This window comes from Acipenser ruthenus, chromosome 19, assembly GCF_902713425.1.
Source record: "Acipenser ruthenus chromosome 19, fAciRut3.2 maternal haplotype, whole genome shotgun sequence".
NCBI lineage: Eukaryota > Metazoa > Chordata > Actinopteri > Acipenseriformes > Acipenseridae > Acipenser > Acipenser ruthenus.
Window position 1 is genome coordinate 27,733,835 of NC_081207.1, and position 17,350 is coordinate 27,751,184.

The 17,350-nt window shown below is 35.6% G+C and overlaps 1 protein-coding gene across 1 annotated transcript; it reads left to right on the top strand.

Moving 5' to 3' along the window:
- Window positions 1-7,324: 7,324 nt before the first annotated feature.
- On the top strand, window positions 7,325-16,669 carry shcbp1 (SHC SH2-domain binding protein 1). The gene is made up of 13 exons (XM_034041429.3): window positions 7,325-7,670; window positions 8,149-8,325; window positions 8,780-8,895; window positions 9,087-9,295; window positions 9,411-9,506; window positions 12,034-12,267; window positions 12,485-12,662; window positions 13,028-13,148; window positions 13,861-13,992; window positions 14,350-14,468; window positions 14,698-14,784; window positions 15,190-15,331; window positions 16,057-16,669. Exons 1-13 carry the CDS (start codon window positions 7,499-7,501, stop codon window positions 16,368-16,370), a joined length of 2,097 nt encoding a protein of 698 aa, XP_033897320.2. The 5' UTR covers window positions 7,325-7,498; the 3' UTR covers window positions 16,371-16,669.
- Window positions 16,670-17,350: the final 681 nt, after the last annotated feature.

Here is a 17,350-nt window from a genome sequence, read left to right on the forward strand (position 1 = left end):
TAGGTATATAAAGGAAGTGTTCTAAATGTACTACATTTCCACACTGTATACTAAAGACTTAAGTAGCTTCAAATTTCATTTTCATGAAATGTTGTGATTTCTTCTGTTCGGAAGCTGCTCTTCTGTTCTAATTGCCTGCTGTGGATACATGTAGCCTAGTAAGAGTTCATTAAAAGTAAAACAAAAAACACAAAATCTGAATCCTGTTACCTGAAAATGCCTTTCCCTTGGTCTTGATAGAGTCATACTGGTGTAATTGTGAGAGCAAAGCTCATTCTGTGTACCAAGAATAGTCCCAATGCAATGTAGGGGAATTTAATTAATAATGTGTGAAATCAGCTTAGCCACAGCTGGAAATATAAGTAGAGCTTCTCCATGCAGTGGCTGCTATTGAAGGTTGAGGGGTTGGTGGTACTGTACATGCTTGAGAGAATATAGAAATAATTATAGAACCCACATTTCATCCCACAGAGTGTAATACTTTATTGTGCACCATGGCCTTGAAGCGTCAATACCGTTATAATTTCAGAATGCCCTGACCTTATTAGTTGTATGCATTGTAGTGGACAGGTTAGGAAAGATAGACAGTGTGTGTGTGTGTGTGTGTGTGCATGATAAGCTTTTCAGTTCATCAGAATGGTACATCAAGTTTCAAGAACAGGTTTTTTTTTTTGGTTTCAGCTGCAAGCTGTAAGCGTTGGGGGCCATGGGATTTGAAAGTTCAGACAAATTATGATTTGTGATTGAGGAAGGCATACGATGGTGAAGTAGCCTAACCTAAGTAGCCTGGGGGCCAGTATTTTTCACAAAGCATTACTGGGATACTGTGTCAGCGGTGAGAAACTCTACACCTATGTAAATGTCAGTTTTGTTTGTGAGCTATAACAGTGCTTGTCAGTGTCTTTCATCTCATTCCCCTTCAGCAGGTGGAACAGTAGGAGGCTTTTTTATTTTTTCCGCACAGATGTAATGACTAATACGTCTTGGTGGCACGCAGCATGTGACTCAGCTGTGGAACTTAAAAACGCTTCGGTGACCAGAAGAGTAAATGAGAAAGAACAAAAAGAGGAATTTTTTTCAGTGTAAAACTAGAATTGTAGGAGCTTCAGAATAATTAAAGTGTTTTTTTGTTTCCAAATGTGTGAATACAGTTATTTTGTACCTTATTTAAACTGCTACTTGCAAACTGTAACTGCATGTGAAGCTTGCTAAGAGAAAAGAGGGGGGGGGGGGGGGGGGGGGGGAGCGAGAATGTCCAAAAATGAACCTAATTTAAGCACTATAATAGACTCCAGGTGAAATATGTCTTGAGAAAAAAAAAAAAAAATTCAAAACAATATCCAAGCGGGATACACCACTATCACTATCACTTTAATGTCATAGCACATTTATCTGATTGTGAACTGCTCACTTACCTATGTAGCTTATAACTTGTAACTTATAAGGCTCAATTCATATGGACTCTGATAAAAAAAATGTAATAAATGATCAATTCAATAACATGCAGCTGTGCTTTATCATCTGCGTAATTCTTTGTGAAAATATCAGTTACAAATGTGTAATTAAAAATGTTATCCTCCCTCTTTGCTACCCACAAATCAAACCCAAGCCAGCTGTCGTATCATTAAACAAAACAAAACAAAACAACTTTCAGAAGCAGAGAGGATGCAACAGTGATTTTTAAACATTGTTAATCACACATTTAGATGAGTCATTTCCACTTGACCCATCACAGATTCACAGATTACACATCTACAAACCGGTTTCTGTACCAGTAGCTTTATTTCCTGCCTTATGATTACAAAGCTAATTTTCTCTTTTATTGAAAAGAATGTTCATACGCACTTTATTTGAAGTGCTTATAATTATACTGTAATTGCAAAGTAACTGGACAAGTTATTGCCATGCAGTTGGTGAAGTGAAGTGTTACAGGCGTTACTCAAGACATGGACTACCAGGGCAGAAACAGTGCAACAGCTGCAATAAAAATGAAAACTTACAAGTAACCCTAACCCTAACCCTAACCCTAAACCCAACCCTAACCCCAACTCTAACTCTAACCCTAACCCTAACTCTAACTCTAACCCTAACCCTAACCCTAAACCCAACCCTAAACCTAACCCCAACTCTAACTCTAACCCTAACCCTAACTCTAACTCTAACCCTAACCCTAACTCTAACTCTAACCCTTAAATGTGGCCCAGAAATGCTTACTTGTAGTATTAAGTTTGTCATGCAGTCTGCGACAGTATTTTACTAGTTTGCAACATTCATTTCGTGTTCAGACATGTTCAGTTGGTATCAAGTTTGTTAAAATATTCAAGTTAAATTATGATTTATAAACTTGAAAAAATAAATCCATAAATATTTTCTCCTACAAAATAATAGCATTTAGCTTCCTTCTATTTGGGGAATTTTCTATATGGGATGTTGCCGAGTGTCAATGAGACTTATAAAGTGGGTTATCAGTGCTTCAGCAACCTGATACTTCAATTACACTTCTTGTATGATATGAATAAATCTAGAAATGTGCAAAAATGTCCTGAAATGACAATTACCTACATGAAAAAAAATATATATTAAGTGTTGATCAATACACCAAAGAACTTCACAAAGTCAAATTTAGTTATGTAATTTTGAATTTTATGGCCATATTTTTGAGGTACATTATGACAACTGGACACAATTTTTATGAATGGAAAATCAATTGTTAGTGCTGCAAAAATCAATGGATGCACTTTGAAATAAGTACATTAACTACATTTATATAAATTAATATTTACTTCATGTGCCAAGCACATCATTCTGTGATTGTGAAGAACTCTATACATTAACAACATGCATTTAACAAAGTTATTTTTTCAGAGTGCAAGTAGTTTTGTTGTATTTTAATTATGTTTATTAAATAATGTAACAAAAAGCTACAATGTAGTTAATTTAGTACTTGTATTCTGAAGTGTATCCTTTATGATGCAAATCTGGATAAATCTGGGCAATGCCAGGGATGGAGCCCCATTGCAATGATATAATCTAATTTCAAATTTTCGCAATGACATTCTGCTCTTGCCACAGTAACAAAAACACACACTGCAAACAACAGAGGCAAACAGGAAAGTTAAACCAAGGGACAATACATTATTGAATTGCTATCAACATGCAAAACTAGCTACTTCACAAAATATTCCATATTTTGATAAACAAGACCCAGAGGTGCCTTAGCATCACTCCAAACTTTTTAGTTACATGTTGGTAGAGCTCTTTAGACTTCTAGCTCCTGCTGTGTTTTTTCCTAATGTTATAGTACGAGACTTAAAAGCATACGATGACACATGTAATTGCATCCCTAGGATAGAGGGGGAGGAAGGCTACAGAATATGTGATGCGACACCTACTTGTTGGAAAGGTCAGTGATGCTTATGGAGGAAGCTAAATGGTAGTGCAAGGCAACGCAGAGTAAACTGCTCGTTAAATAGCTTTTCGTACTTCTTTCCAGGGTCTGAATCGGTGACTTTTAGGTCCATTACAGCTAGAACATTTATTGTTAAAAAAGATAATTTGTGCCTCAGTATAAAAAAAAGGCAGCATCATCATTATGCACCAGATCATGTACAGGTTTAGGTTGTACTGGCTGCACTGGTTTTAAATCTAACAGATTGTAGTGCCACCAAATGCTGGACAAGATACTTGAATCCCCTTTTTTCTGGACTCTGAAAACAACACGAAACACAAATCGACTCTACTGAGTGTAGCAGGAGCATGTTTTGAACCCAGCAGCCTACAAAGGTGGACTAGATTGTTCAAAGCATTGCAAATTAGCTGTGTATACATAATAAGAAACATCATTATTTTGAATCCATAATCCACCCAAATCTGGGGCACAGATCACTTTGAAAGGGCCTGGAATTGTACAGTAGGTGTTCACAAGCACCTTCACAACTCAGGTGCAGAATGAAACAGGGTGCGTTTATTTATGTAATACCAATTACAAAAGACCTAAGCAATACTCACAGATGGTAATTTTGGTTCATGTACTTCACTCATGAGATTAAACGATGTTGAATACAGTATTTGTATTTTGCTCATAAATTGAAGTGAGTCATACCCTGAAATTGTCAATACCTTAAAAACACTGTGCTGACACACTTAAATCAAGTTGTCTTTTGTTGATATAAAATTTGATATAAAATATGTTGGCTTTGAAACAAGATCGGTTTGATCTTGATCCTCTATAATTCTGACATAAGTGTATGTTCTAATTTCAAGTTATCTCTGTCACTTGTCAGTAATTAAAACATCTTTGTCTGGTACTTCTATGTTAAATTATTGTTAATTGAATATATTTACGGCCCAAAGTAATTAAAAAACTGAAAATACAAATAACACACCTTATGTGTCTTTAGTTTTATAAAACAAATACCATTGCTACTGCAACGGGTAACCAGTGTACATTACTTTACCATTGAAAATAACAACTTGACCACTGTTGCAATTGCCAATGCAGTGCCATTGAAGATACAATCCAATAAGGGAGTATTCAAATTAAAGGACAGCCAATAAGCTGACTTAGATGTTTTTCCTTTAGTCTGTATGTTGTCCCCATAGTGCTGACATTACTATACATTATTTTTCATACAGTCGACAGTGATTTACTGATGCTCTGTAGTCCACGGGAATAAGAAGGCCCCAGACCTAGTTGTTACTGAAAAGCCTAATGCTGCACTGTAACTACAAAATATCAGTGTTAACATACCACAGATAACTTCATTTGGTGGAGATTTATATGAGGGGTGATTTGACAGACAGCTAAAAACAGAAGACATTGAACTTGGAAAATGGAAGATAGTATATTTTCCCACTATTTTAGAGAAAGGGCATTTTTCATTTGGAGTGAAGCTCATAGTAGTGATGCGGTACCCAACAATTTGAACTGGGTCTCCTGATTAGCATACGATTAATTATTTTTCCATAACACATTTCAGTAACACTTTACACAAAGTGTCTATGCGTAAATAGAGTGTGATAAAACATGCTGTTGCCTTATAAACAATCTATGTAATGAATGCACTATTACAACATATTGAATGTGTAGTTACTTATAATGTACCTACATATGTCATCTGCACATCCTATCTATACTTCATAAAGGACCGGGTATAAGGATAAAAAATTATCTGTTCTGATGAAAATGACTACAAAAAACAGAAAGGACTTATAAATAAATCTTAAGAGTATATATAGAACACATTATTGAGAGAGAATTGAGAAAAGTTGACAAACTCAATAGGAATGAACTACTTGATTATAAGAAAGGGGAAGAGAGGGTTAAGAGAGTACCATCAGTAATTACATATTCTAAATTATTAACCAACAATTCAAAAATAGTTTGGAAGCATTTACGTATACTTGGTAATTCAGAAAAAAATGAAAAAAATATTTCTGAAAGCACCGATCATAGCTTTTAAAAGGGATGCAAATTTAGCTGACATTTTAGTCCACAGTAAACATAAAGGGGTCATAGATACATTAAGGGACATTGCAACCTCTAAAAGCACATGTAAAGTGTGCAAATATATTGGTAAAGATAAAAGTGAAATTGCAAATAAAGAAAATAATTATTCAGTCTTATAAAATTCATCCTGTAAGGATAGCAACCTTGTATATGGTATATTTTGCATAAAATGTAATAAAACAGAATATGTAGGAGAGACGGGTACATCATATAAAAGAATACAGAACCACTTATCAAATATAAGAAATAAAAAGTAAATGAACCAATAGTTCAGCACTTTACAAGGAACAGACACACCAAGACCTAAAGTTTGTGGTTTTAGAAAAATAAAATTAGATCATGTACAATCTAGAAGAATAAAAGAAAATAAATGAATAAATAAATAGACTAGATACCATGATGCCTGAAGGTTTAAATAGAAAGGAACAGTAGATCGTTACATCATTAGCTACATAGTGAATGACATCACAAAGACATTAGATTTAAAGAGAAATAAATGTGTGGTTACCATGGCGTCAAAAAGCCTACAAATACCTCCAATGTTTGTTTTTAAATACACTTTCCCTTGAAAAAGGTATGTTAAACATTTAAACCGAAACGTTGGGAAGTTGGCTCCTTATATATATATTTTAAGACGAGGCAACAATTGTTATTCTGAAAAGGTCTGAAAAGATTACTTTTCAGAGCTCGGTTAAAGGCTCAGTTTTGTAAATAGGGGCTACTGGTATATATTCTCTCAAAAGGTACGATTGCTTCAGGGACCTGTACAAATTTGTTGTACACGAGTATTGGAATATATTACAGTATATTCTGGTCCTTTTGCTGCCACTCAGACACCAGTCAATAGGTTTGCAAATCTCTGTATAAATGTTTTACCTTTTTAAATCCTATATATTGTAGCGTTTCGCAGACAGCCAGAAAACAGGAGAGACAGAGACGTTAGTTTCCCATTCCAAAAGCTTTATTCAGCATACACACAGGGCACAGCTCCCAGCTACTCCGGAACCATGGCAACCACGACACAACAACAACAGGGCGTCGCAGCGCCTTTTACAACCTCAAGCCCCCGCTAATTTATTCAATCTTACACATCCCATTGTTCCTCAGTCACACACTTCGGGCCAATGGGAACACAATTACAAACAACGGGAATTACATAATACAGCACGTAAACACAGATGCACAGAAGTACAGTACGAAAACAAATGCACAGATCGTTACAATATATATATATATATATATATATATATATATATATATATATATATATATATATTACACACACTCAAATACAAAACAAAAAAGCCAATTTCTATGGTATAAACAGAAAGACAACCGCAACCTCAAATGCAGCACTGCTGCCACCTGCCAGTAGAAAGAATAACTACAGGTACAGTATTTTATTTGTATTTTTCCAAATCTACTGCAGAGTTGTTCAACTACCACTAGCAGGATACGGTTAATATCGATAACCTCAATAGACTAATGTAATGATGTAACAAGAGACAACTACTTTTCTTGATGGAACTCCTGTAGAGATCCTCTCGTAAACCCCTTAAGATCAAAGTCTGAAGCCCAAGTATTGTGCAAACAAAACGAGAATGACAGATATGCATTTCTAGTGCACCCAACTAGTATCTTCATTGGAGATGAAAGCAAGTTCTGATCCCGGTAAATTGAACTGTAAGTCGCCATGTGGCGCAACTAAACAATTCGTAGCCGCAAAATGGACCCTTTTGAGCCAAAATGGCGCCGAGTTGACATCCTCTTAACGAAAGCAATTAAAGGAAGTTGCGTAGGGTGTAGCTTTATCATTGGTCTGTTCATTCCAAACCGGGAAATTTTTGAAATTGTTTGGAGGAGGAGCGACAGACAGACATCCGTACAAACAGTCAGTCCATGTTTAAATAAAATCACGTATCTGTTAACATTTATTTGAAGAAGGTGCGGTTGTACTGAGATTGAAACACGGTTTGAGTAAAAATAATTATGTCCGAAGAAGTTGTGGGTGAAATCCTGGAGCTGCCACAGTCACAACATGAACATAAGCAAATGCCCGGTGAGGAAGAAGAGGCGGTGGCTCAAGCGACAGAGATTTCAATCGAATCGTTGGAAGAAGGGAATGTGCAGTTTCAGGACGAAGTTAGTGCTGTAAAGCAAGGTACGCGATTGTACAACTAAATTAGTTGGTTTGCAAAGGGTTTAATTTGAGCCCTAGAAAGAAAATGAATTGGTACGGTGGAATGGCAAAGTTACAGTAAACAGTGTATAAAATGTACGGTAGAATGAAGCCCCAACCCCAAAACCAAGCTAAATCACAGTTGTTGTTAAAAATAATATACAGGTATATGATATTCTGTAGCAATTTCCTTTAGTTTGCCCCAATTAACTCTGGTATGAGTTTAGTAATGTTAAAAGTAGACTAACAAAACAATAAAAAACATTTTAAGTAGTTTAACACTGGATAACTTGTTTGCAGGGAGTGTCTGTACTGGGTCTCTGAAGGACTTTTGACAATGAACAAAATATGCATTTCAAGCAAAAACTACATTTGGAGTCGTAATTTTCTTGTTTGACTGCCGCTTTAGATACATTCTACTATATCCCATAGTTTTAAACAGTTGCACTTTATTTCCCAGTTCTGTTTCTGGATCAAGATGATGACAGCAGCAACAGTGATTACGGCAGTCATGACAAGCCTGGGACTGTCTTACAAAGACTGGTGCCTGATGGAAATGTGCTCTTTCCTGACATCTTCCAGACTAACCAGCTTCTGTTTTATGAGAGATTTAAAGCTTATCAAGACTACATGCTGGGTAACTGAGTTCTTTTTAAATAAATTATTTCTGAGCAATGCATTATGAAAAAAAAGTTTACAAATCCACTTGGATAGATGGGACTGTGTGCGACAAAGCATTTTCTGTCTACTGTAGAAGTTTATGTAAATGAACTAGAAACAGTCGTCAATAGTTTCCCTTTACTTTCTGATGTGTATCACTTCTACAAGGCTGCTTGTATTGCCTTAACAAATACATCTACTGACAGATTAAGACTCATTAATCCCCTTGCTGAAATGAAATAGGCTTTTTATTTATCTGATTTTGGCCTTTTATTTATTTATTTATTATAAATATTAAAGGAAATCATCCTGGTGTAAACTTGATGGTAATTGCACAGACAAATGGGTTTTACTGTAATTCCAGTAATGCTGAGGTACGCTCACTGATGATGCAGTAAGATTTTTTTGTAAATATATATTTTTGTTTTCAGGTGACTGCAGAACTTCAGAGGTAAAAGATTTTACTGCTGAATATTTGGAGAAAGTGCTGGAGCCATCTGGATGGCAGGCTGTTTGGCGTACTGAAGTGTTTGAGGTGTTGATTGAGGTAAATTAGTGTTAAACACTGTGCATGTACAAAGATCCAGGTTAGAAACAGATATGTCATATTTGGAAAGAAATAAGCCATGTCATGTAACCAAATCTAAATGAACGGACTCCCTGCAATAAAAAAAAGCATTAAGTTACATCAAATCGACCTATGACACTAATGACAATGTCTAATTTTGTGAATCTCAGGTAGTTGATGTGGAGTATCTCGTTCTGAAAGCAGCTGTGGAATTGGTTACACCTTTCCTGTGTGAGACAAAAGGCTGTGAGCTCACAGAAGAGTCCATGAAAGACCTGTTGGAGGCTAAAGAGCATAAAGTACCTCTGCAGGAACTCTATGTTGTTTATGATGAATCTGGGGAGTTTGACCAAACAGCACTTGCTGTGGAACATGTAAGGTAAATTCTGTATTTATTAACTTTTAAAAAATGTAGCCTAACATATATCTGCATTTTTAATTTAGAAAACCTGCAGACTGTCAAGTTATTTGCATTTTTTTTTTTTTTGGGCTAGATTTTTCTACAAACACATCTGGAGAAGCTGGGATGAAGAGGATGAAGATGATGATTTTGATTATTTTGTCAGATGTGTTGAACCCAGATTGAGGCTGTAAGTCAGACCAATTGGCTTGTAAAACAATTAGTCAGTTGGACAAAGATGCTAGTCTGTCATGCATTATAAAATTTATGCACTAGATGGCAGTCTAGGCAAAATGATTGATTTGTACTGTACTGCAGTTTATTGCCTATGGATTTACAGTGAAGTGTTTACTTCTTGTCGACTGTAGGAAGGACAATGTCAATTTAAACACAGACCAGGAGATGTTTTACTTGATAAAACTGATTTATGAACATGGATAATATCTCGCAGATTTTAAAGGACAGGAATAGTCATTTGTGAAGCACAAACAGTATTTTGGGGGCTTGGGAAAATAACTTGGTGTATTACAATACTGCCTCTATATAACAATAACAAGTCATTGTCATGCCGTCAGAAACCTATAAATACCTCCAATGTTTTGATACAAACACATGCTCCCTTGAGAAAGATATGTAGAACATATCGAAATGTTGGGCAGCTGGCTCTGAGCTATAAGATATATAAAAATTAAATAAAATAATGTATCTTCTTTACTTACTAAATTTGATATGTAATAAAACACAAGCAAATTACTGGTTCCAATGTATAGATACCAGTGTTGGAGTATCCGAGTCAGAGTCAAGACTAAGGCCAGGACTGTCCGAGTCCAAGATCGAGTCCCTGAAGTCTGAGTCCAAGTCAAGACCGAGTCCTCATAGGATCGAGTCTGCCAAGTCCTCAAGTCCAGCAAAAATGTAACTGCCGAATATTTGGAAAGTAATAATTGAGAATAATTACTAGTTCTAATAATCAGTGGCGGCTGGTGAACCTTGAGATTGGTGGGGCGTCGGAGAACCAACTCTTATTTTATCCTCCAAACATAACCCCCCCCCCCCCTCCCCAGTATTTCAGCTGTCCAACATACACGTATACCATAACAACGTTTTAAACTACTTACACACGATGTACTGTATTTAACTGTTCTTCAGTTTTCCTACGTTGTGTCAAATCAGTGATTTGAAATCACTGTCCGTTTCTTAACAAAATATATGAGAATCCCCTTACTCACTACTGACTGTGCATTACGTTACTGAAACGAAAGCCTGCGATATAAATGACCAGAGATACTAGGCTACTGATTTCTGTATATTCAAATAAATACAGTGGTAGTAGGCTATGTAAATAACTAGGTAACTATTATTTGTAAGTCAGACGTCTTTAAAACTACACCATAGCATTTGATATAAATACGGTATGAATAACCATATCAGCATTACTTTTAGTGCAGAGGGAAAACAAATGTGTAGGGTATGAGGTTTAATCAGACATGGTATTGCGGCCGAATTGGATTTTTCAGAAATGTTGGAAGTTTTCTATCTCAGATTTTGCACATTCTATACAATGAACACCATAACATAGAACCTCAACCTAAACAATAATAAAATAGTTATTAGAATAAATTCAAACTTATGAATACAGTGAATGTATAACATTATTTTGGCTACAAGTTGACTAAATTGTGACAGAAGTAGCTTGGAAGCCTCAAGTTGCCAGCAACTTATAGTTTAAATTGTTATTCAAATAACAGGGTGGCTGCTAATGATGATAAAAATAGAAATATGATGCGATTTCTTTGGCTGCGAGTTTGTAGCTGAAGTGTTAGATCTGGAGAAGGGTAACTAATATAACATAAACAAATATGTTTGAGAGGCACAGACGAGGTATTAGTTTATGTGCATCACCGTACCAATAGTATACAGCGCAGCTGGTGACAGATTGATTTCTGTTTATATTTGAACTCCGATAGAACAGACCGTAAATGATAGTTAAGCTAAAAGGGAAACAGACAAATGACTGTGGTAGATGTTAATACTGTATTAACAATATAATTGTGGAACACTAACATTCGTGGTTAACATCTGAACTGATAGGTGTTCTCTTGCTAATTTTAAACAATATTATTTGGGACAAACTATGTAGCCGGGAGCCAATTGCATGTATTGTAGGCGTAGACTGTGTTTAACCCAGGACCGTAATTCAATGAAGCAAGGATTTTGGATTGTGAAAAAAAATAAAACTGTTTGGTAAGAACATAGCTTCCTACACAAACATGATTTTAATTGCAATAACTGGGAAAAGGATAATTTTTCATTATCTGTGATATGATTTTATTTTGTACAAAAAAAACAAAAAACAAACCTGCTTTACTCTTGTAAGCGACTGTGTTAAAGATAACCGAGACGCATTGTATTGCAAACTGGTAGGTGCAAGAAATGAAGCTGCATGAAAGGTTAATTTGACTGGATCCTGTTCTGTGGTCTTGGCCGAGGCATCGAGTCCTGAGGTGCAGAGTCCGAATCCTTTAAAGTCCGGTCTCGAGTCCTACAGCACTGATAGATGCAAGTAGCACGATCACATAGTATACAGCATAATATAAGGATGCATTTTTGTAAAGTTTAAAACAGTGATAGTGCTTGTTTATGTGTGTCAAGGTTATTCTCTTCTTACAATGTTCTCCTCTTCCCCTACATCCCTCCCACCCCCCACAATTTTTCAGATACTATGATATTCTTGAGGACCGGGTGCCGTCAGGCTTGGTTGCTGAGTATCGTTCTTTGGTTTCACAATGTGAGGAAAAATATAAGGAGTTCACAAGTCTGAGAAACTGTATCTCTAACAGTGACTCAGAGTCTGAGCTTGACAACGTCTCAATGGTGGAGGGCTTAAAGATGTATGATGACCTGGAGAGCTTGAAACGCAAACTAAAGATTATTGAGAACCCCCTGCTCAGGTAACTGCTCACAAAATATTTTTAGCTTGTTGGGTAGACCAAGTGACCAGGTGTTTTTAAAAAAAAAAAATTTATATGATTTGTTTAAAGTTGCAAACATAACTTTGGACTGTACGCAATTAATTTTTAAAAATGTATGATGTAAAATAGAAGCTATTCTCATTGGTGTAAACATTATGCTAATCTACTTCCTTTCTTTCCCTGTCCTTTGGTGTAGATATGTGTTGGGTTATCAGGTGAATTCGGGTCTTCAGTCCAACAGAGCTAAAGGACCCCGTCCCACTGGGGAGAGAGTGGTTCATGTTGTGTCCAGTTCCATGACAGTTAGTCAGCTGCAGACCTTGATGAGGGACAAATTGTGTCCTGATTTTTCTGGGGAGGAATTTGAGCTGCAGGTAAGTGCTGCATTTGTATGCGAGTGGCATGAAAACCCAGCACATAATACAGATCACGATATCTTCATCAACTTTAAAAAACATTGAACTCCACATTAAGGGAAAAGGAGTGCATTTAACATAAACAAGAGAGAGTGAATCTATGTGGAGTTTTGCTGTTAATATTAAGTCAGTTACTGGAATTGCCGTGGAAGAAAATAAGGTTGCATGGGTCGCTAATGTGAAGACTAAAGTTTATGCAACTCCTTGTAATTGTTAGCTGCCCTACACTTATTTTGCAAACTTTGTTTTGTGTAAATCTAAGTGTATAGATGAAATTTGTAATCTTTTAATCTGTTTTTTTTCTCTTCATTTTCATATATTAGTTTCACAGTGATCCTTTGGCAGCAGTAAATGCCTGTTACGAAGGGGATGTGGTAGTTATCTGCCCTGGTCATTACTCTGTGAATGGTTCGTTTAGTATTCCAGACTCCATTGAGCTGGAAGGTAAGTGACTCCTTTTGATTTAAATTTATTTGGCGCTTATTCTATGTTCTGATGTAAGCTATAAGGACCATTCATTGTATTGTGACGAGTGGGACTTGACTATCATGGGGGATATTTATGTTGCTAACATACTTTGTATGACCTTTTATTCTATGTTTTATAGATATAAAAAATAGTTTCTTGCACAAAAATCTATAACGGTGCGTATTAAAAATCTACAAATTAAAGTAAATGCAGTCGACCGTAATCTTAAACAGTGTTTATTGGTTTAATTCAAAGGTGAAATAGGAGGTGGTGGTGGGGGGCACAAGAAATGCAAACTGTAGACTACCTAAATCGAACAGTCATAGCTACAAAGATTATAAAGTCTAAGTCTATTTGTAGATTAGATCAGTGGTTCTCAACCGGTGAGCGTTCTGATAATAGTGATTTATAGTAATTCTAAGTACAATTTTACACAAGTCTAAATGTGAATTTTACAAACTTATATTTTTTTTATTTTAAGTATGATACCGGCTGCAAGTCAATCTTAAAAAAAAAAAATAAAAAAAAAAAAAATTGCTAAGATGGGGCTGTGATTCAAAAAAGGTTGAGAACTCCTGGATTGGAGTATGTAGAGTATGTCCTTATGTAGCCACTTATTTTGTAACTGAACAGTATCACTGCAGTGAGTCAAACATACTGTAATGTTTCCTGTATCTACCCCCCACAGGTTTTGGCTTAACTGATGAAGTTGTAATTGAAAAACTGGGCAAAGGGGATATATTTCTGGATTTAACAGGTGCTAATGTGAAGATTTCCAACCTGAAGTTTGTGCAGCATGATGCAGTTGAAGGGATCTTATGTATGTAAAACAAAATACCTCCTTGCTTTGCAGGTTTAACACCACATATTTATTACTGTAACTTTGGATTCTGGTGATTTGAATGACATAAGTCCATAATGCATCTTTAGCTAGTATCTGTTTCACTCTTAGACAGCTAAACTTAACTCTAAATTTTAACGTGTCAGATATTTTTCTTGAAAAGGGGGTGAGGTTTAAGCTTGTTGGAACTAGCTCAAGCTTTCATCCTTTATGAACACTTAGGTAATGTTCTATATATGAGTAGATCTACAGCATGTATTAAGGTATACATAGCACGCTGTGAAGGGGATTTCTGTTTTTAAAATGCCTGAACTGACTGTTCCCTGTTACATGTAGGTGTTCGCCAAGGAAAGACAGTCATGGAAAATTGTGTTCTTCAGTGTGAAACCACAGGAGTTACAGTGAGGACTTCAGCAGAGTTGTTTATGAATATTTGTGATTTGTATGGCGCAAAGGTATGACTTTCATTTATCAAAGTACTATTGTCTGCAGGACAAGATACTGTATATTGTCTGTACCCTGCAGCCCCCTTCCTACACACCAAATACATTAATGTTGGAATATATTTGTTTATATATTCATTTATACATTTTTTTTAAGAGTAGTGTTTCTAAAAATGTTGACCTATATTTTTTTGTTAGTTCTTGTGACTGATTTATTTGTATTTCTTTTTTTTCTCTGTAGGGTGCTGGTGTTGAGATTTACCCTGGTAGTACCTGCAGTTTGGTTGGTAATGGCATACACCATTGCAAGGAGGGAATACTTATAAAGGTTAGTACCCCATATGGATGAGATGGCTTGTGACCCTAGATTAGTCGTACCTGAATGCAAGTTTTTTGCAAAGTTTGTCCTTTTCATTAGTTTAAAAGTAATCTAATCAATGTTACTAATTTTATCCCCATCTATTTATTTTAATACTTTAAGCCAGTTCAAATTAATGAGTTTTATTCAAATTGTTCAACTTTCATATCAAGTTCCTCTTATAACTAAAATTGGATTCTGGAAAGATGGGAAACTAGTTAGTAAAACAGATTGCACATTTTATTTTAATTGCCTTAAGATGATTCATGCATGCTTATCTTGTGCCCTTAGGTTCTTCATTATTAATACAGTTTAGGATTAATCCTGTATTGCTTCAATATAAATGTTTTTTTTTTTCTTCTTTTTTTGTTGTAGGACTTTACAGATGAATTTTACACCATGCCCAAAATTACCATGATGAACAATGTTATTCATAACAATGAAGGCTATGGTGTCATCTTAGTTAAGCCTGCAGATCTGCCTCGAATGAAGAAAACTACTGAAGAAGATTTTCAAGGTAGAAATTACTCCTTTCTTTCAGATTAATTTTCTATCATTTGGCTCCTTCCTTTTCTGTTACTTTTAATATTTCATATATGTAATAAAGGTTTGGGACAATCATAGTGCAGCCCTCCTAAAATCTATGTGATGATGTTTTTGTTTTCAGTATATAATGCCCATGAAAATGTATTCATGCGAGTAGAATTGTATTAAAGTCCACAGTCATTTCTCCCCCCTCCCCTTTTATACCACTACTTTTTTGAAACAGTATGTTTTGACTAAAATATCTCTGACCTTCACTGAAGGGCATCCATGAATGAAAATGCTTAATTTATAAATGAGGTTGGAGAGTTGCTTGGTTTAAAATAACAAAAGAATGTCTTCAGCTGCCTAGCAGAGTTTAATGGAATACAGTCTTCAGAAGGATGCAATTTGAATTTATATGAGTGCTACAACTGCTGCAGTGCTGGCCTGGTGAAATGACTGCCAACTGTTATGTACATAGAGGGAAACAGAGTAAGCTGTTGCGAAAAGGACTGAAATCCATACATACACACATGTTGGAAACTAATCTTTGAATCTAAGATGCAGCTAGTAAACAAACAGTTTGTTCTATTGTACTATGGCTTATGGTGTTATATTTGCAAGCAACTGTGTCGCATTGTTCTTTGACTTTTTTGCAAATTCCTTGAAGGGATCACTTCGCCTTTAGATTGTCATTATTTTAAATATGCGTTTCAGATGAGTCGAAGGAAAATGGCGGTCAAAAAAAGGAGGCTGATGAGGAAGAGGTACCCCCTGCAGAGGGATGTGTGGAGGGAAACAATCAGTTCAGGGAGCCCCATACCCAGGAGCACACGGAGGGCAATGATGTCATCACAAATGAACTGGTGGCCACCTCGTCAAAGAAAAGCCAGTTGCAGAAGAAAAAGATGATTGAACTGGGACTCACAATGGCAGACGATGACTTGATGTCTCAGGAAATGTTTGTCTCTATTAATGGAAACCATTTCAAAAGAAATGGGAAAGGAAGCTTTGGCACATTTTTCTACTAAGTGCTTGAAAACAATGAATCGTTGCGCTGAGCCACGGAAACACTTTGCACACCTTTATTTACATGTTCATTTTTAATAACTTTATGTGAGATTTGCCAAAACACCACCTTCACAATTTACTTTACATTGAAGAAAATGCTGCTGCTGTATCCTCTTGTCACCATCTGTCCAATGATGTATTTGAGTGTTTGTGTGTGTTTTTTTAATTTTAGAGATTTTAGTAGTTTAAGAAGTAGACTAGCATTAAAACAAACTAAATGTATACAGATTGAAATAAAACATGTTGTTGGTACACGTTCCTTCCAGTCTGGTCTTTTGTTTTCTTGCCTCTATTTTTTTTATTTATTTTTTTCTATATATTAATGTAGTAATTAACTTCGGTTACATGCTCTATAAATATTTAGCAAAAAAAACTAATGTGTTAAATATTACACAGACAAAGCTGACCTTTTAATGTGTGAACAATATAATACTTGGTAGGAGAAATATGTGTTCTAGTCAATTATGCAGGTACATTTTAATAACACTATTTAAAAAAAGATCACCTCAAATTGGAATATATGTTTGTTTTGGTTCCATTGCTGTGTTAACATTAAGATTTAATAGGGTTATTTGCAGGACTGGAAACAAAGGTATTGCTTTTACTAGCATATAGTACTTCCTTTTATATAAATCTCTACTGTAATTCCCATTGATTCCAATTCTGAGGATTTAATGCACAACAAAAGCTCATTACACTGCAGTCAGAATAATTAATTAAACTAATTAATTTACTATTCCACTGAACAAGGTGCTGATTATTTTGAGAATACATCTTTCTTGGAGTAAGCCTACTCAAACAAATGGTGGGTGGGGATTTAAATAAATGTTAATTGAAATCCAAATGGTGTTTGTCTATTGGCGTCAAGTATGTTGCGTTGTATGCAGTAGCTTGTGCCATTTTTTGGCAATGCAAATTACATTGTGACAATGTCATGAGG

Bases quoted from the DNA above. Each gene is read 5' to 3' on its own strand.
- shcbp1 (XM_034041429.3), top strand. From the start codon at position 7,499: ATGTCCGAAGAAGTTGTGGGTGAAATCCTGGAGCTGCCACAGTCACAA. The intron at 7,671-8,148 runs GTACGCGATTGT...TTTATTTCCCAG, and splicing joins AGTTAGTGCTGTAAAGCAAG to TTCTGTTTCTGGATCAAGAT. The intron at 13,993-14,349 runs GTATGTAAAACA...TGTTACATGTAG, and splicing joins TGCAGTTGAAGGGATCTTAT to GTGTTCGCCAAGGAAAGACA.